The 20700-nt window shown below is 36.1% G+C and overlaps 1 protein-coding gene across 2 annotated transcripts in view; it reads left to right on the forward strand.

The window, feature by feature from the left end:
- The window catches only part of MKLN1 (muskelin 1), a 359451-nt gene that overhangs the window by 329131 nt on the left and 9620 nt on the right, over positions 1-20700 (forward strand). For both annotated transcript variants that reach the window (XM_082846006.1, XM_082846005.1), the window contains 2 exons: positions 3996-4098; positions 12755-12809. In XM_082846006.1, the coding sequence (XP_082702132.1) occupies positions 3996-4098; positions 12755-12809 (158 nt within the window). The remainder of the gene's footprint in view (positions 1-3995; positions 4099-12754; positions 12810-20700) is intronic.

Consider the following 20700-nt stretch of genomic DNA (forward strand, 5'->3'; position numbering starts at 1 on the left):
ATTATATTTTATATAGAATATAAATAAATAAAAATCTCTGTGTAGGTGTATGTTAGATTTGTGTTCCTTTATCATATCATGTTTGCTTGTTATTTCTCTCTCTGCTTTCACAAGTTGTGCTTGAGAGATAAATTGATAACAAAAGCTAGTTGCTTCTGTTACTTTGTTATTACTATGAATAATTAAAGAGTATTTTCTATAGAATCTATAGGAGAAAAGGTCTGAATCGTCACGTTGGCTGGATGGCAAGAGATAAATTCTGTCTTATTAACAAGATTTAAGCTTGAGGTACCTTCAGCTAATGTTTACGTTGCTAAAATATTATTCCTTGGTACTTAATGTTAAAGTTTGTTTTTAAAAGTTTAAAAAAACTTTAAACTTTGTTTTAAAAGGTTAAGACAAATAAGACAAATTCGGGGAAATCATGATTTTTTTTTTTTCCTACTTCAGATACAACAACTATAGTTAGAATGTTGAGTTGAGCTTTCAAAAAAAATTTCCTGACCAAAAGTCCACTAGAGATTAAAGAAGGTTGTCCAGTGCTGTGTGTAAAGAATTCGAACTTACTTTATAAACACTTCCCTCTGGCTTTTTTTTTTTTTTTTTTTTTTTTTTTTGCGGTACGCGGGCCTCTCACCGCTGCGGCCTCTCCCGTTGCGGAGCACAGGCTCCGGACGCGCAGGCTCAGCGCCATGGCTCACGGGCCCAGCCGCTCTGCGGCATGTGGGATCCTCCCAGACCGGGGCACGAACCCATGTCCCCTGCATCAGCAGGCGGACTCCCAACCACTGCGCCACCAGGGAAGCCCTTTCCTCTGGCTTTTAATTAGAAAAGTAATCCATGGTTAATAAAGAAAAAAAAAGTCCTCTCTCCCCACCACAAAGAATTGAATCATCCCTCATCCCACCATTCAAAAATAATATTTTGGTGTGTATCCCTTGAATTTTATGTGCACAAATAGAATTTTTGTTTAAAAAATAAGGATCATCTTGCTTTGAATCTGGTGTCTTTTAATGAGTGATGTATTATAAACATCTTATTACCATGTTAAAAAATAAAAATCATAATTATAATGGCTACATAGTGTTCTATTCTGTGTAATTTACTTAACTAGTCTCCTTTTGTTGAATATTTAGGTTATTTCCAACTTATTTGCAATTATAAATAACACTGTAGTTAATATTATTATATACTTCCATATGCACCCCTATCAAAATTTCTGTAGGATAACGATAGACTTGATGAATTATACGTTGCCCTCCAGAAAGTTAATTTTCATTCCTTCTGGAAGTAAGTAGAATTATTCATTTTCCCACAACCAGCCTATCCTAAGAAGTATTATTTTTGATCTTTGGTAGTCATTTTTCTCCTTTAAAAATCTGTCAGTGGACAGGTGAAATGACAGTTTATGGGAATCTGAAATATATATAATGGCATGTTTTAAGTTTCATGTTTTAAGTACAAAACATCATTAGTGACTTGTGCTAGGAAAGGCACAAAGTGAAAAATGAAAGTGGATAAGGAAAATAATCAGTAACAAATTATTTAAATTTTTAATTACATTATGAAAGACTAGCAAATCTTGTGAGTGTGAGAATGATTCATGAAATAAAGTGACTGAAGTTGAAAGGTAGCAAGTTTGTGTGATTGGGCAAATAATCAACCTTTGAAATTTGCTACTATTTAGTTAAAATATAAATTTTAAAGTATAAATTTTAGTTAAAATATAAATTTGAAGGGAGAGAAGTATATTGAATGCCAAGAAAGTGTCTTTGTTCTTAATGGTGCCACATAATACAGAAAATAAAATGCCACTGTTTTTTCGTATAGCATTCAAGTTTCCAAATATATTGATGATTTGGGGGTGGAAAGGGGCAAAAGAAAAAAATTTAAATATGATTAGTTCCTTGTTCCTTTAGGTAGAGGGCAGAATTGTTGGCTGAAATATAATTTTAGACTGCAGACACAAGTCCAGTAATAAGTTTTTGTGGGCTAACAAAAAAGCTTAAAAAAGGAAAGAGAGAACACACCTTCCAGGAAAATGGATCCCTTTGCTGGATTTATTTAATAGTACAGTAGGTGTGTGTTGGTTAAGTTATCAGGTTACAAGGATAAAGACATACTTAGGATATCTCACTGAAAAAGAATTTATTATGAGAATATCCAGAGAATTAAGGTGCTTCCTCAGCACTGGAACAGTGAGGCCTGGTGGAGAATTGTTTAGGATACTGAGACAATTCTAATAGCTAGAAGCTACTGAAGTAGCTTTCCTTGTAACTGAGCCTCTCTCTTTCTGCTTCTTTCTGTCTGCTTTTCCTGTTCTACTTCCTGACTCTGCTTTCTCTTATGGCTTCGGTAGGTGGCTAGGTAGCTAGGTAGTAGGAAGGAAGGGAGAGAAGGATAGGAAGAGAAGGAATATGTCATCTCATATCTTCTGCTTATTGCCTTCTGTGTTTTGTATGTTTTTTGTGTCCTTGTGTATCTCACATTCAGATTCTCTAAGAGAGTATCTTCTTACAGAAAGTTCCCTAGAGAGCGTATCCCTATTGGAAAGAATTCTGCCAGGCCACTTTAAAAATTGCTCACCAAGCTCAAGACGATTGCTTTTGGCTCAGGTGCCAGAACTCTGGTCTAATTCATTGTGGACAAGATGGTAGAGTAACATGGACCTAAGACTCTCATCTGAGGGTTGTAAGGCTGGCTGACAATCAGGGTACTATCTGGTACAAGAAAACTGTAATATTTTGCCAGTCGTTGCCCCTCCAGGTACCCTATCACTGAGATTAGCTCTAAAGACAGGAAATTATTGATGCCATCAGCTGAACACAGTTATGAAAGGCTCTTCACTATTTTCCTTTCCCAAATGAAATTAAATGTCTTCTTTCTGTATAATATTTTGAAAAGCATACCAGTTTATTAGAAATAAATACATATCTAATTATGCTATTAAAAAGGAATTATCATTATTTAAATAGATATATAGTCCCAAGCAGACTTTTTTAATTTAAGAAAATCCTTTGTTTCCTTTCAGCTTTGGAATCAGAGACACTTGAGTTTAATTCTACTTCTGCCACTTACTAGGTCTTAGCTTGGCCAAGTTCATTTACTAGGCTCAGTTCCTCATCTGTTTGTTTTTTTTTAAATGATGATAAACTTCTCATCATAGAGTTATGGGAGGATACATGAAATGATATATGTAAGATACTTGATACAGTGTCTAGCACAAAACAAACGATTGATAAATGATTGCTACAGTTTTTGTTATTACTGAGACATGGAAATAGTCTCATTAAAAATATCTAATCAGTGTTAATGATACTCATTAAAAGAAACTATACTCAGGCTTCCCTGGTGGCGCAGTGGTTGAGTGTCCTCCTGCCAATGCAGGGAACACAGGTTCGTACCCCGGTCCGGGCAGATCCCACATGCCGTGGAGCGGCTGGGCCCGTGATCCATGGCCGCTGGGCCTGCGCATCCGGAGCCTGTGCTCCGCAGCAGGAGAGGCCACAACAGTGAGAGGCCCGTGTACCGCAAAAAAAAAAAAGAAGAAACTAATTTCACTTTCTGAAGTATCTGTTAAACACCTCCAGTGGAGAGTATATGACACAAATCTAGGAAATTATTTTTATTTTATCTCTACTTGTTTTTTTATGAAACATATTTGGGTATTTTGCACTTCTGTTATATAAAATATTTGACATATTCGCTATGTTTTGTAGTTGATTTAATCTTAGCTTATAGTTTTAAGAGGAGGGTTGGAAATGCTCTTATCCAGTCTCTAGCACCACAGCCTGACATTACCATTACATCTCCAGGGACTCCACATGTACGCTATTTATATATGTGTCAGTATTCTTACTTCTGGATTCTTAAGCACAGGATTTTTAGATATCCACAGTATCTTCTCAGATACAGAGTATTCCACTCGGGGTTTAAAAGACATTTCTGATGTTTTTTCATAACTCTAGACAATTATTCTTGTTTACATTTTCTAGGTTTGAAGAGAAGGCCCAAATGGATCCCCTTAGTGCTCTGAAATATCTACAAAATGATCTTTATATAACTGTGGATCATTCAGACCCAGAAGAGACAAAAGAGGTAAAGGTGGCAATAAACTTCAGAAATTGAACGTTTAAAAAATTGTCTTTCTAACTTGTATTTGTTGACTTTGCTCTTGGATGTTTAAAGGAAAGTGAGGAAAATATGATGACACTAAAAATCTTAAAAATGGTACAGAGCAGATGAAATAAAAATTGAGTAGACATATTTTCATGTGGTAATCTAAGATTCAAGTCACACAAAAACCTGTGATCCACTCAGAAAAGGATTCTCAGGTATAAAGTTTTAAGTAGTCATTAGATTTTGTACTGGAAAGGAAATAGAAAAATTTTACTTCTGCCATAGTTCCATACTTCCTTTACTTAAGGGTTACATAAAGTTCAGTATAAACTTTTTCTACTGATACTCGAAAATCCCCCTAAAAGAAGAAAGAAAACTCTCCTTTATTGTAAGGAGAAAGTGAAGAGAGGTTGTTGGGAGTAGAATCTTTGCTGGCTTGATATTTAGTTATATGAATGTTGTAGCTGTACAATTTTACCATAGGCTACTAACTTCGTTTATCAGTAGCCCCGAAGCTTGAGAACTTAGTAACAGATCATTACTTTTCAGTTTTTATGATACATAACATGGGATGGAAACAGCTGTTTCTAGGATTTAATATTCTTAGGGCATATTTGCATATCCACAATGTGTGAATATACCTGCAATGAGTTTCATGGTCTTACAACCTCTCTTCCAACTTCTAAGATTCCTTTTGTCACTTCTTCCTTTTGCTAACTATTCTTGTTCATAGTTCATCTGGCAACATCTGAACTGCAATCCATTTTACCTTCCATTCTCAGAATTGGTGATTATATGTAGTTCTGTTCCTTACATCTATTTCCCTGTTAGCTGTTGCTGTGCTTTGGCTTTGTAATAGCGACATCAAGCAGTGTTTTCCTCTGTTCAGCATTGACACAGGCATCAGACTGAATGACTTTCAGGTACCAGGTTCATTGTACTTTCAAGCAGAAGAGCCTGCATGTCCTTGGCACCAAAACAAAGAAATACTCTTTCATAGTTGCCTACTGTGAAAATAAGCCCTAGTTCTCTCACTCAGTATTGGTTACAACCCTTCAGTAGGTGGAGAATCAGCAGAACACATTTTAAAACCCCCTGAAAAAGGACAGTTAATTGTCTTTTCTTGAGTCTTCAGTCAATTCATGATACTATTTGAAATAGGGAGAACTGTCACGATTTTGCCAAGTAGCAGAATATATTTGGTTTAATCTGTTATGGCTTATAAACTGAACATAGTTGTGAAGAGTCTGTTAATGTTCATTTTGTTAGACCATGCATTTGAGAGTTATAAATGGATTTTCTTGTGTTTTCACCATAGTCTGTCTAAAATGGCTGTAATCCGGAACATTCATTTTTCTTTTATTTTTTAAAACCAAACCAAAACAAAATATTTCAAAGTAAATAATTTCAGCTGTGTGAGTTGCAAGTAGGCCAAAGAAAACAGACAGTTTGCTCTTAAAGCTAAGCTAGTAGGAAAGTCCAGGACAGGGAGGTATCTCAAGTTCAAACAGTCATTTTAAGAATTTTGGTAGTGGGTTTCTCTTTTCCTGAAGAGTATCAAATTGTGATTTTGTATGCCACAGACTTCCACTCCATTTCTGAAAAGCTGTATCTATCAAGAGTTGTTTAACCCTAGTAGAAGTTAGTAAAAATGATGTTATTCATGTGTATGTCAGCATCAGAATCACTTTAGAAGCTTTTTCAGAACAATACCCTCACCCTAAGAGTCTCCTCTGTCTGCTCTTTTACAATGGAAAACTGAAAGCACACCTAAAAAATTGAGAATTACAGGTCTGTAAGGTTATTCTTTTGTTTAAAAACGTGTGAAGAGATTTCGTTTGGGGAAAGAAATCCCTTGGGGACAGCTCCAGTATATATATGTACTTACAGTATCTGTTAGTGAGGCATATAGATCTTCGCTTTTCATTGTAAGAAATCATTCCCCTTTTTGAGAAAGGCCTTACTGCTCTTCATTTTCTGTAGTAGCTTGGTTTTGTTCTCTATGTATGTTTTACAAATTTTTCATTATATTAAATGATTTTATCAGCAACCAGAAGTGGTTTTTAGATTTTTCTCCCCCTTTTTCGGGTCATCATTGTGTCTTTTAGTCGCAAAATGCTGGTGGACTATCAACTAATAATGGTTCTTTGCTTTCTTCCAGTCTCCAGAGCATGGGTTCTAAATTGGTGATGAGCTTATAATAAAGCTTATGAACATTGTATTTTTTTCTAGAAAAGGGCCAAGAAAAGGATGCTTAAACTGATTCTGCCATTTTCAGAGAGGATTCTATAATAGAGAAGGAACAAGAAAAACAAGTTTTCAGCCAGTATTGCACACTTTGTATTAATTGTCTTTCTACTGAGCTTCCAAAGTACTGATGTCATTTATTTAAAATATTGTGTAGAGTTCCTACAATATGCCAGGCATTCTTCTAGGTACAATAGATATACCAGTGAACCAAACAAGATACTTGCCCAGGAGGTACTTACATACTAGTGGGGGGGGGACAATAAACATATTAAATAAATTATACCGTGCATTAGAATTTGATAAGTATTATAGGAAAGTTAAAAAGAGATCAAAAATATAAGGGGACTTCCCTGGTGGCGCAGTGGTTAAGAATCCGCCTGCCAATGCAGGGGACCTGGGTTCAAGCCCTAGTTCGGGAAGATCCAACATGCCACGGAGCAACTAAGCCTGTGCGCCACAACTACTGAGCCTGCGCTCTAGAGCCCACGAGCCACAACTACTGAAGCCCTCGAGCCACACCTATGGAAGCCTGCGTGCCTAGAGCCCGTGCTCTGCCACAAGAGAAGCCACCGCAATGAGAAGCCTGCACACTGCAACAAAGAGTAGCCCCTGCTTGCCGCAACTAGAGAAAGCCTGCGCGCAGCAACGAAGACCCAACGCAGGCAAAAATAAATAAAATCTACGTTTAAAAAATATATATATATACATATATATATATATGTATATATATATGGGGTAAGAATTGGGCAGTTGCAGTATTAAATAGAATAATCATAATAGACCTCCTTTGGAAGTCAGATTTGCACAAGGACTTGAAGAATATGAGGGAGTGATCTAAGTAGATAATTTGGGGAAGATAATTCTTAGCAAAGGGAGGGCTAGAACAGAGACCCCTGGGATGGAGAGTATTTGGCTTTGTTTAGAACAGCAAGGAGACACTCCTGGCTGGAGTAGAGGTAAGGAGAGTGAAAGCAGTCAGAGATGAGGTCCAAGAGGTAAGAGCAGGGATTGGCAGAACAGGTTATGAATGACTTCATAAGTCATTATTAGGACTTTGGCTCTTACTCTGAATAGGGAGCTGGTTCAGGGTATTGTCCATGCAGAGGAGTGATATCATCTGCTTTATGTTTTAATTAGGTCACTCTGACTGCTGTATTGAGAATAGACTAAAAGGGAACAAGGATGGAGGCAAAGAGAACTATGAGGGAGGTGTAGAAATCTAAGCAAGGGGGATTGTTGCTCAGAGCAAAGTAGTAGCAATAGAAATGGTGAGAAGTAAAATAGATCAGATTCTCTCTCTCTCCCTCCCTCCCTCCCTCCCTCCCTCCCTCTCTCTCTATATATATGTATATATTTATATATATATATATGTATGTATGTATGTATATACTTTTTTGGCTGCATTGAGTCTTCGTTGCTGCACGCAGACTTGCTCTAGTTGCAGCGAGCGGGGTTTACTTTTCGTTGCGGTGCGCGGGCTTCTCATCAGGTGGCTTCTCTTGCTGCGGAGCATGGGCTCTAGGCACACAGGCTTCAGTAGTTGCAGTGTGTGAACTCGGTAGTTGTGGCATGCGGGCTCTAGAGTGCAGGCTCAGTAGTTGCGGTGCACGGGCTTTTAGTTGCTCTGCGGCATGTGGAATCTTCCTGGACCAGGGATGGAACCCATGTCCCCTGCATTGACAGGCAGATTCTTAACCACTTCACCACCAGGGAAGTCCCCTCAGTATATTTTAAAGGTAGAACCAACGGAATTTTATGATTGGATGTAGGGTTTGAAGGAAATGACTCCAAAGTTTTGAGCCTGAAAAGCTAGAAGGATGGAGTTACTGTCAACTGAAATGAGAAGGTGGAGCCTCCTGGCTGGAATCAGGAGTTTAATTTTGCATATGTTCAGTTTGAGTTGTCTGTGAAACAGCCGGCTTGAGATGTTGAAGTGATAGTTGGATGTTCAAGTCTGAAGCTGGGGAGAGAGGACTGACTTTATTCAGATTGTGTACTATTTACTCAGTACCTGTTAAAACTCTAGGCCAGTACATAGCAGTGCCACTTATTTAATTGGATGGTTAAAGTAACAGTTTTCTCCCCATCCTTCTGTTTAGAACCAGTGAAGTTTATCTTTCATCTTAGAAGTTAGAAAAGAGCAACAAATTAACCCAAATAAGTATTCACTAGAATATAGGAAATTAGTAAAATAGGAAACAGTAGAAAAAATATAAAAAGTGAAAAGTTTGTTCTTTGAAAAAGTGACTAAAATTGGTCAACCTCTAGCAAGACTTATCAAGGAAACAAATAATGAAAACATAAATTACCAGCATCACAAATGAAAAGGGGAGATCATTACAACCCTACCTACATTAAAAGTGTACTAACGAGATATTATGAACAAGTTTGTCAACAAATTCAGCAACTTGATGAAATGGACAAATTTCTTGAAAGATACAACTTACCAAAACTAACACAAGAAGAATTAGAAAATCTTAGGGAACTCCATATCAATTACAGAGATTGAATTTGTAATTGAAAACTTTCCAAGAGAGAAAATACTAGGCCTGGATGGCTATATCAGTAAATTCTATCAACCCTTTAAGGAAGAAAAAAATGCCAATTTGGTATAGATTTGTAGAAATCAGAATAAGACAGAACACCTTCTAAATCCTTTTATGAAGCAGCTTAACTCTGATGTAAAAACCCAAAAAAGACATTACAAGCAAAGAAAATTACAGACCAATAGCCCTGTGAATGTAGGTACAAAATTCTTAAGAAAATTTTAGTTAATTGAATCCAGCAATATATAAAAAGGTTAATGCACAATAGCCAAGAGGGGGGTTATGCTAGGAGTACAAGGTTGGTTTCACATTTGAAAATCAGTATATTTCACCACATTGGCAGAATGAAAGAGAAAAACCACAGATCGTCTCAATAAGTGAAGAAAATCATTTGACAGAATGCAAAACCCATTGATGGTAAAAATTCTTAACAAACCAGGAATAAAGGAAACATCATAAATCTCATAAAGGGCATCTGTGAAAAACATACAGCTAGTACCATAGTTAATTGTAAAACATTAAACCCTTTCCCCTAAGATTATGACAAGGAAAGGTTGTCTGCTTCAACACCTCTATTTAGCATTGTACCAGAAGTCCTAGCTAGTACGATATGGTAAGAAAAAGAAATAAACAGCATATAGATTTGAAAGGAGGAAGTAAAATTGTTTGCATTTTTAGATGACAAATTAAAGAATACCTAAATAGATGGAGAAATAAATCACATTTGTGGTTTGAAAGACTAAAAAGTGTTGAAATGTCCATTCTCCCCAAATCGGTTTATAATTTAATGCAGTTTCTAAAAAAACTGTCAATATTCCAGTCAGTTTGGGTTTCTTTGTTGTTGAGGAGATAGACAAACTTATTCTAAAATTTAGTCAAAATGCAAAGGCTCTGGACAATCTTGAAAAAAGAAAAAGTTGGAGGTCTCATACTTACTACCTGATTTCAGGACTCTGTATAGAGCCATAGTAATCAAGGTGGTGTGGTACTGGCTTAAGGATAGACAAATAGATCAATAGAACAGAATAGAGTTCAGAAACAGACTCATATATATGCAGTCAGTTTATTTTTTTGACCAGAGCACCAAGTCCAGTAAGTAAAAGAAAGGTTTTTTAAACAAATAGTGCTAAATAACTGGATATCTCATCCCCTATTTCACTCTTTTTTTTTTTTTTTTTTTTTTGCGGTACGTGGGCCTCTCACTGTTGTGGCCTCTCCCATTGCGGAGCACAGGCTCCGGACGCACAGGCTCAGCGGCCATGGCTCACGGGCCTAGCCGCTACGTGGCATGTGGGATCTTCCCAGACCGGGGCACGAACCCGTGTCCCCTGCAACGGCAGGTGGACTCTCAACCACTGCGCCACCAGGGAAGCCCGTCGACCCCTATTTCACTCTTAACACAAAAATTAAGATGGATTATGGATCTAAGTATAAAACCCAAAACAATGAACCTTTAAGAAGAAAACAGATTATCTTCACAACTTTGGGATAAGCAAAGCTTTCTTGGACATGACACAAAAGGCACTAATCATAAAAGAAAAAGTTGACAAATTGGACTTCAACAAAATTAAAATTTCTACTCATTAAAAGACATTATCAAAAAAAAATAGATGAGGGAATTCCTTGATGGTCCAGTGATTGGGACTTCACGGTTTCACGGCAGAGGGCCTGGGTTCGATACCTGGTCGGGGAACTAAGATCCCACAGGCCACACCATGCGGCCAAAAATTAAAAATAAAAATAAAAATAGACAAGCCTCAGACCAAATAATATCTGCAGTAGATATGTCTGACAGAGGACTGATACCCAGAATGTATGAAGAAGTTTCATATATTTTTAGCTCTTCCTTTTATCCCCTTTTTTCCTAACTAATTTGTCCAGTTTCTTACATTGAAAGGATGATTAATCAGGTGACTGATACCTGAAATTTTAAAGGCTACAAGTACAAGTGTGAAATACGTCCTGAAGAATCAGTGGTATGAACTGCTCAAGTCTTGCAAAGTGCCAAGTAAACTCCATTGAGATTCAACTCATTTGTATACTCTTATTCCTTCCTTTAACTGACCTGTTTTCCAGCATCCTCATTCAAGATAAATGTGAATAGTTCTCCTAAATTTTTATTTCTTTACCAATTTGTTAAAGTACAAGTGATGCAATAGTTTTATCTTATTTTGTCATTGTTCAGTTGCATTGTCTGATTTAAACTAACTCTGGCTAGCCTGGGAATCTAATCAACACTTAAAACATTTTTTCAATGTAAAAAAGACCTTTGAGCCTTTATAATTATATAACAATACAATTATATATGACCATGGAATACCAATCTAAGTTGTAATTTAGGGATGGCTTATGCATAATAACCATGCTTTTTTTCTCAGAGTTTGATTTACACAGAGACATCAGGTGTTTTACAGTAGCATGCATTTATTTTTGAAGTGAGAATTCATATTTACTAATATACAGGGCATCAGTCTCTCTATATGTGATAGATTCCCAAATGAGTAATTTTTCTTTTTTTTTTTTTTTAAAGGAAGAAGGGGTAGTGGTAGATAAGTGAATTCTTCTCCACCTTGAAGGGTGGTGCTACTTCTACATCATACGTTCTTTTTTTTTAATGTCGGTTCATTGGTTTGTTTATTTATTTTTGGCTGTGTTGGGTCTTTGTTTCTGTGCGAGGGCTTTCTCCAGTTGCGGCAAGCGGGGGCCACTCTTCATTGCGGTGCATGGGCCTCTCACTATTGTGGCCTCTCTTGTTGCGGAGCACAGGCTCCAGACGCGCAGGCTCAGTAGTTGTGGCTCACGGGCCTAGTTGCTCCGTGGCATGTGGGATCTTCCCAGACCAGGGCTCGAACCTGTGTCCCCTGCATTAGCAGGCAGATTCTCAACCACTGTGCCACCAGGGAAGCCCCTAATTTTCTTTTTCTTTAATCGAAGTATAGTTGATTTACAATATTATATTAGTTTCAGGTGTGTAAAATAGTGATTCAATACTTTTATAGATTATATCCCATTTAAAGTTATTATAAAATACTGGCTATATTCCCTGTGCTGTACAATGTATCTTTGTAGCTTATTTATTTTATACATAGTAGTTTGTACCTCTTATCTCTGTCCTGCCCCTACCCCTTTCCATCTTCCCATTGGTAACCACTAGTTTGTTCTATCTGTGAGTCTTTCTGTTTTGTTTTATTCATTCATTTATTCTTTAGGTTCCACGTATAAGTGGTAACATCTGGTATTTGTCTTTCTCTGTCTGACTTATTTCACTTAGCATAATACCCTCTAGGTCCATCCATGTTGTTGCAAATGGCATTATTTCATTCTTTTTTATGGCTGAGTAGTGTTCCATTGTATATATATACCACATCTTCTTTATCCATTCATCTGTTGATGGACAGTTAGGTTGCTTCCATATCAGACTATTGTAAATAATGCTGCTGTGAACATTGGAGTGCATGTATCTTTTCAAATTAGTGTTTTCATTTTCTTTGGATGTATACTCAAGAGTGGAATTGCTGGATCATATGGTAGTGAGTAATATTTTATATTTCAGTTGACCTATTGTTCCTTAATAAATACATACTTTAATATATTTTTAAAATAAAATAATTCCAGGACTTGGTCTAGTATTTTGGAAAATGATAATAGTAGTCCACCAGAAAAGTCAGCATGTTGTTTAATCTAAATACGGTGTTCTTCTTGCCACTTTTTGGTGAATAGACTTATGCAACATGTGCGGAGACATCCAGTGGCTAATGAATGGTCGAAATTATAGGAGTTTTTTCTCCAATGTGCTTACCTAGCTAATTTGCTTTTTTCTCTCCCCCCCCACCCCACAGTTTCAGCTCCTGGCTTCAGCTCTGTTTAAATCTGGTTCAGATTTCACAGCTCTAGGTAAGTATTCCAATGTAATTTATCCAGCCATATGCCCTAGAATTTGGGAGGTTGGACTTTGATTTCTTTTAAATGAAACATCAGATGAGATGTCATCCAAACAAATGAAGCAAGTTTCAAGGTAGCATGCAAAATTTCTAATAACCTGCTACAAGGTTATTTTCCAGGTATCAGTCCCCAGTTCATGGATCAGTTTGCAGTTCCTATTACACCAATTGCAGGGTTATTATGCAAACAGATGGCAATAGAAGCCTGATCAAACTAAATTAATTTGTATAACGTTGTTTTGGAATGCAGACTGTATTACTGATATACTTACCATGAGTTAACACTTGCTGGTTGAATGGTTTTCCTGTTTGTTCTTTGTGAAATTGTGTGGTGTCAACAGAATGGTGATGGAGTGGGCAATGAAATAAATGTTTGGGAGCAGAACGAATTACCTCTTTCCTGAAAATGGACATTTTTGTATGTTGGTATCTTAATTGTTCCAAGTGTTTCTCAAGCATCCCAGATATGGGCATCAGTTTTCACTTAGTAGTACTCTCATTTAGTATTAATGAATTATTAAAGTAGTTAAACTAGATTGTAGTAAAGTGGGGAGTCTAGAAGTTCCAGAATCCAGAGCTTTAGTCAGGTGAATTTTCAAGGATCTTTTAGTTAGGATAAGTCATTATAGCTTCAGTTTTTCAACAAGATAGTAGCCTTTTGAAGTATGGGAATTTCCAACTTTCCTCTTGTCATTATGCAGTCACACAGTGAATGCATATTAATCTCATTAATGCTGGTGCTATTTTTAATTTGCCTTAGAGTCCAGCAATAGTATCGAAATTTTCCAGCGTATGTAATATAAATACTTCTCTTTATCTTTGGAATTAAATAACACTTTGTAATATCAGTTTAATTTCTTCATTGTCTGACCTTTTGTCTCTTAAAGGTGAAACATACCTCAAATGAAAAAAAAAACAGAGACATACAATGATGATGTTTCTCACTGGGATGGAAATAGTAGTAGTGTTTCTTGGGGTCTTGCCCTTTGTTTTGTTTTTCCTTAATGAGTAATTGAGGCTACTATACTGATACAAGGCAACTGCAGTCCTGAGTTATAATTCCAGAATATGTAGGATTCCACAGGGCAAGAAGACTGCTATAAAACATAACTCCAGTAGGTTCTCCTAAAAATTTATGTAATTGTTTACCACTATCCCATACACTCAAAGGGCTTTTAAAAAATGTTTTCAGGTTGTTAGAAATCTCAGCCCTAAGATGGAGAGTCTAGTTATAGGCATTATTTTGGAAAGTTCACGCCCTTTTGAATTTTATCATTTGAAACAGGTTTAGTGATACAGGAACTGAGAGCCTTGCATATAGATATTCACTTTGAATAAATGTGTGCCTTGTTAGGTATGGGTACTGCAGCCCAGAGCCATTATTTTTATTTTAATGGTGGACAGCACTGAAATATCTCTGACTGACTTATATTTAGCCTTTAGAACAAGAATTTTTTGGCAATCATTTGAATATGTTAGACTGGTGTCAGCGAATGTTTTACTTTTAGCTTAACTCTTTTCTTCTTTCTCTGCCCTATTCACTGTCAGCTAATATATTTTGCCAGGAACAGTTTGTTTTAGTTGGATTCTAAATTTCAGGTACACTGAGATCCGTACAAACACAACAGAAAAAAATACAAAAAGGGAAATTTTCTGTGGGGTTTTGTTTCTTCCTACCTGTCTGAAGGGAGGCAGTTTAGTAGTTAAGAGATAAGAGTGTAGTATAGTGGTTAAGGGTCAGAATCTAGGTTTAGCTATCAGCTCTGCCACTTGCTAATTTTAAAAGTGACTTTGAACAATTCACCTTTCTAAGCATTAAGTTCTTCATCTATAAAATGGAGGTAAGCAGAGTACTTACCTCAAGTTGTTGAGAGAACTAAGTAATTATGAAAAACAACAAAATGAAATACTTAGTAAGTGCTCCATTCAGGTACTCGTATTACTACCTTCTTTATAAATGTCATCTTTGTAACACTGGTGAATTTGGATGAGGAGCAAATTCAGGTTATATGCTAATTTTAATAAGGAGAAATTTGATATATTATTTATAAACGAAAAGTACCTTTCATAAGGTTTCATGCCTATTTAGAGTTCGTGGTTCTCATTCATTTTCTGTCTGATTGTTTTACCTTTATGCCACTTAGAATTGAAATCTAATGGGTTATTTTATGTATAGATGTATACACTTTTCATGTATAGATGACTGAATATTTTGTTTTCTAAATTATGTCCTGCCAAAACTGGCTCAACCAAACTGTCTGACTTCCTTCAGAATTCATCCAGTTTATCTTAACCTCTTAGTATTTACTAATGTTATATGTAATTTAAAGATTTAGAAAGATGGAAAATGATTTGCAAACAGCTGGCATTATCTTAGTTTTGAAAAATGACTGACTTCGGAGAAAAATAACCTTTGGGGATCTTTAGCTTAGAGCTACTGTGTCTGTGTCTGTGGCTGTGGGCACTTTGAAGCTTGAACTTGGGCTTTCTGCTAATTTTAAGAGCATATTTTCAGCAAGGTATGTGACAGGGAAAATCTGGTCTGTAGAAGCATATTGCCTTTCTTGGTCTTCACACCTTTCTTTAGAAGTTTTATAGTCTGTATGCGATGTGCAAGTATGAATTCAGACAGCTGTTTAAAATATTTTATGTCTAAAGTACAGTGCTTTTTGGCAGTGTGTTGACATTTGTGAATGAGGAGCCTTAGGGGTTTCACAGCATTTACTGTGCCCTTTTAGCCTTCATACTTGTACTAAATCCACCAAACTTAGATTTCAGCAAGAGACTTTCTTCAACCTCCTGTCTTTAGCCCACATGTTTACAGGTGATTTTTATATAATAATGAGTTTATTTTAGAAATAAGAAACGTAAACACAAAGAAACTTCTATCTAGGAGAAAAATGAGAATTCTTGCTATTTCTTCCTTATTACCATAAATAGGAAAAGCTACCTAGCCTGTATAGGATGTTAACTTAAAAGTATATTCCTGGGGCTTCCCTGGTGGCACAGTGGTTAAGAATCCACCTGCAAACACAGGGGATACGGGTTCAAGCCCTGGGCCAGGAAGATCCCACATGCCACAGAGCTACTAAGCCCATGCACCACAACTACTGAGCCTGCGCTCTAGAGCCTGCAAGCCACAACTACTGAGCCCACGTGCCACAACTGCTGAAGCCCGCGCACCTAGAGCCCGTGCTCTGCAACAAGAGAAGCCATTGCAGTGAGAAGCCCGTACACCACAACAAAGATTAGACCTCGCTTGCCACAACTAGAGAAAGCCTGTGCGCAGCAATGAAGACCCAATGCAGCCCAAAAAAATGAAAAAATAAATTTTTGAAAAAAATTTTTTAAAAAGTATATTTCTAATAGGTCACTTTCTTTTAGAGCAGTCATTGTCTTCAGTCACAATAGTAATGATAAAGTGATAGCTATTATTTATTGAGCACTTACTGTGGGACCAGGTACTATTCTAAACACTTTACATGTCATAACTCACTTAATCTTCGTAATAACCCTATGAAGTAGCACTAGTATGATCCCCTTTTATTATATGTGAAGAAACTGGAACACAGAGAGGCTAAAGTAAGTCGCCCAGGAATAGTGCTAGTGAGTAGCAAATCCAGGATTCACACCTTAGTAGTTTGGCTTCAGAACTAAATCACTAACTGTACTACCTCTCATTGAGCTTTACCAGTTTCCACTACTCTGAGCAATAAGTTCCTCATTCCACTGTATGGTGAAAATAAGAGAAACAGTAATTAGGAGTATGAGATTTAAAATCAATACAACCTTTTTTGTCCTGTCTCTACCATTTAAGTAGTCATGTTGCTGTTGATGAGTTTCCTGGTGCCCCACCCATTTTTAATGCATTTTTTAAAAATATTAAGATTCTCTTTGAACAACTTCCCTCAGTCCCTGCCTGCTTCCCTCAAGTGTAACCACTTGTATTTGGCAGATCTTATACACCGACATACAGGTAGAGTTGATTCCCATTATTCACAGTAATAGTCTATGAAGTCACCTATAACACTGAACTGGTGAATACTGACCCTTTGCTCCTATGGAAAATACAGAGATAGGTTCCTGTAAGCCTCTTGTCACAGACTTTTTGTCAATTGATTAATAATATAATGTTGCTTTCTTTCAACAGGAACACACCTTACTTGTGTATTTATACTGTTGATTCATTAACATTGAACTCACACCAAGAGCACTATAACTCATTCCTGAACGAAGCTTATCTAACCTGTATTTTCTTCATAAGGCACATTGCAGCCTTCTTGCACTTAGGAACACTAGCCAGCACTTCAGCACCACACTTGGGGGCCATTTTCAGCGGTGAAGTCACCAACAAAAAACACAGAATTTGAAGAACATGACACCAAGTAGACTGTGAAAAGGACACTTGTTTATAGTATGAGAGCTAAAACAAGAAGGCAGAGCATTACCTAGTTGACCTCAGTTGAGAACATATATTTACATGTGGTGACTCAAATTTTTGCCACCCTGTGTATGTCTGTGAGTAACCACAAAAGTGGCACAAATGCTGATTTGGGGGTTACAAATTTTAGCAAGTAAGCAAATGTACAAATATGGAATCTGTGAATAATGAGGATCAACCATATATATGTACACACACACACACACACACACACACACATAGATGTATGGTTTTATGTTTTCTGGTTTTATTTATTACATAATATAAAAACATGTATTCTCCACATAACTTTTTAAAATTTAATGATGTGGCTTGGAGGTGCTTACATGAAACTGTACTAGATTTATTGTATTTGTAAGTGATACACAATATTCCATAATAGGGATCTACCATAATTTAACCATTCATCTAATGAGAGTGTAAATTTCAAGTTCCTTATTGGTAAAAGGTGAATAAAAATAAAAGGTTTTTTTTGAGGATTAAATGAATTTAGCACATTGCCTACAATTTAATAAGCACTCAGTTAATAAAAATAAATGGGCCTTGGAGTCAGACCTGGGTTCACGCTCCATTCTCTTTCCTCACCAACTGTGATGCCTTATTAAATGACTGACTCTCTTAAGTGTTGCATCTGAAATTGGAGTTTATGGTAACTGCTTTGTTGGGTTATTTTTGTGACAATGAAATGTCATACGTCAAGAAACTAGCATGTAGTAGAGACTCAGTGTTTGTTCCTTCCCTCCTAAATCATTTGATCTCATGAAAATGGTATTATTTTATAGAGTACTATCACAGAATCAGTAGCTTCTCTTAAAAATATAATGTACCACAGCATTTTTACAAGTAAAGAAAATAAAATAAAAGATGTGAAAAGCCCTAAAGTTGAATACGAACAGGAACAAACAGACATGTTTATCAAGTTGGTAACATAATTGCACAGTAGGGGAAAAAAGAGAATTAAACCTTTTTAAATACAGCTTAGACTATATACTATCAGTGAAGTATATTCTAAAAACAATAAAAGCAAGGAAATCTTGAATTTTACTGGTAATGGTTTGGTTATGGTAATTCTGGAACTTGTTTTGTGTGTTTTAGGTTTAACAAATGAATAAATATTGCTGGGAGTAGGTTTTCCTAGTAGGAGAAAGGAGCTATAAACATGGAATGGAATAAGGAGAGGAAGAACTCTGTGAGGTTCTTAAAAAACTGAATTAGCAATAAAAGCATGGACTAATGATTTTGTTTTTTTTTAAATAGATGAGTGTATAATATGTGTGCATATATGTATAGGCCTAGAAACAACACCACCCTGGGCAATTAGCACAACTGATCTTGGTTTCTAAATATCATTTGCCACTAAAAGGAATTAGGGTTCCTGGGGAAAATGGCGGACTCCAGAGCTGTGTAAATATAAGCTTGGAGATCTTACTGTGCCAGAAAGTAAGGATGTACTCAAAAAGTAATGGGGACATTTCAAAAAGATACAGAGGGAGAACATATGAGTATTAAAATGAATAATGACAGGAATGGATATAACCTATTGAACAAGAAAATGATTCATGAGTATATACTAATGCAAATAGAGAAATAAAATGAAGGAAGGAAAAGGAAAACTCTTCTTTGCAATTAATGTCATCCAATGAATCTAGAAGGAATTGTCGAATTAGGAAATCACCATCATATACATAATAATTGTTTTGGCAAGAATCATCAGTTAATGCTAAAATCATTGGGTGCAGATCTGTTGAAGAACAGGATATTTGCACAGTTTCAAACTATCTTCTCATCAATATTTTATTAACTGCAAAGGTAGAAAAGTACACATTTACATTGGAGAAATCTGGCATACACCAGTTTAACCGGATGATCATAGTTAACATCCTCAGTATTGGGACAAACTGATAGATACCACATGCCTCCTAAGATGATGCATTGAGAAGGACACAGCATCTCTGTGTAGTGTTCTTGCCAACTTCATAAACTGAATCTGATCATAAGGAAGCAACCAGACACCCCAAATTTAATACATTCTACTATATTACTGCTCTTTGTTTTTTTTATAACAGTGTCACAAACAAACAAACAAAAAAACAGAGAGGTTGAGGAACTGTTCCAGGCTAAAGACATTGGATAACTAAATATAGTGTTCGATCTTGAATTTTAGATTAGTGGGGAAAATGACTATAAAAAAGAATTTTGAGACATAAATGTTAAATTTCCTAAATTTAATATATAGTAGTTATTTAAGTGAATGTTCTTGTTCTTAGGTGAAATGAACTCAAGTATTTAGGGGTGAAGATGTCTACAATTTACTCCCAAGTAGTTCCACAAAAAAAGTATGAGTGGGGTATACAAACACACTTAGAGAACAAGAGAGAATGAAAAAATATGTGGCAAAATGTTAACAATTGGTTAATCTAGGTAAGGATATATGTACATGAATGTTTGTTGTACTATTCTTGAAACTTTTCTGTGAGTTTGAAATTTTTCAAAATAAGTCGAAAATAAAGCAATTTAGAAAACTCAGAAAAACATAAAATAGAAAAAATATAATCTCACCATTCAGAGGTAACCTTTGTTTACATTTTGGAGTATTTCCTTCCATTCATTTCTGTGATATAGTAGTAGGCTTTGTTAAATCTAAAACTCATCTCAAAGTAGTAAACATTTGCCCTCACACTTAAAATAGTAATAATTTTTTTTTTTTAATAAGGAGGAATGTACCTTTCTTGAGGCATTGTTTATTTTCCTTCCAGGAAACTGGTATCCTTGGCAATGTTCTTTCTGTTCTGTTCATGTTCTTTACAAGATTAAAAGGCAGATTGCATCTAAAACTGTATTCTAAGTTAACTGAAAATCAGTCCAATTTGAAATAGTCTTCACTGATTATCATGGCATAAAGAACTTTCTGGCACTATTTCTGTTTCTGATGGCATTCAGTAGGCCTCTCATATTCAGTTAGCCATCTCAGGAATGGGGAAAATCAATAGACTACTTTGTTTATTTTTTCATTTTCATTCTTCATATGTACATAAAAAATTTGAAGCAGCTGGGGGAGCAATACTATTACTGGCTGACTAAAGGAAAGAGTCATCTCACTGAATATTTCCTTGGCTGGAGTAAACTTGAAAATTAAGGGTTTACTAGATATTAAGGGGGAAAAATATCTTACAGTTCAACCATCTTAGCCTTTTTAGAATGTCTTTTACTAGAACATTCATCTAGATAAAAGGAGTACATTGCTCTCTATTTTTCACATGATGTGTGCCTAGCATAGAGCCTGATGCATAGTACCATAAATACATGGTATTTCCTATGTGCCAGGTATCGTTCTGTGTATTACAGATGTATTTCTTAACCTCAGCTGTCTGTATTTTCACTCAGTTCTCTGAGACTTCTTGCA

Source organism: Leucopleurus acutus (assembly GCF_964270905.1).
Source record: "Leucopleurus acutus genome assembly, chromosome: 9".
NCBI classification, from domain to species: Eukaryota; Metazoa; Chordata; class Mammalia; order Artiodactyla; family Delphinidae; genus Leucopleurus; species Leucopleurus acutus.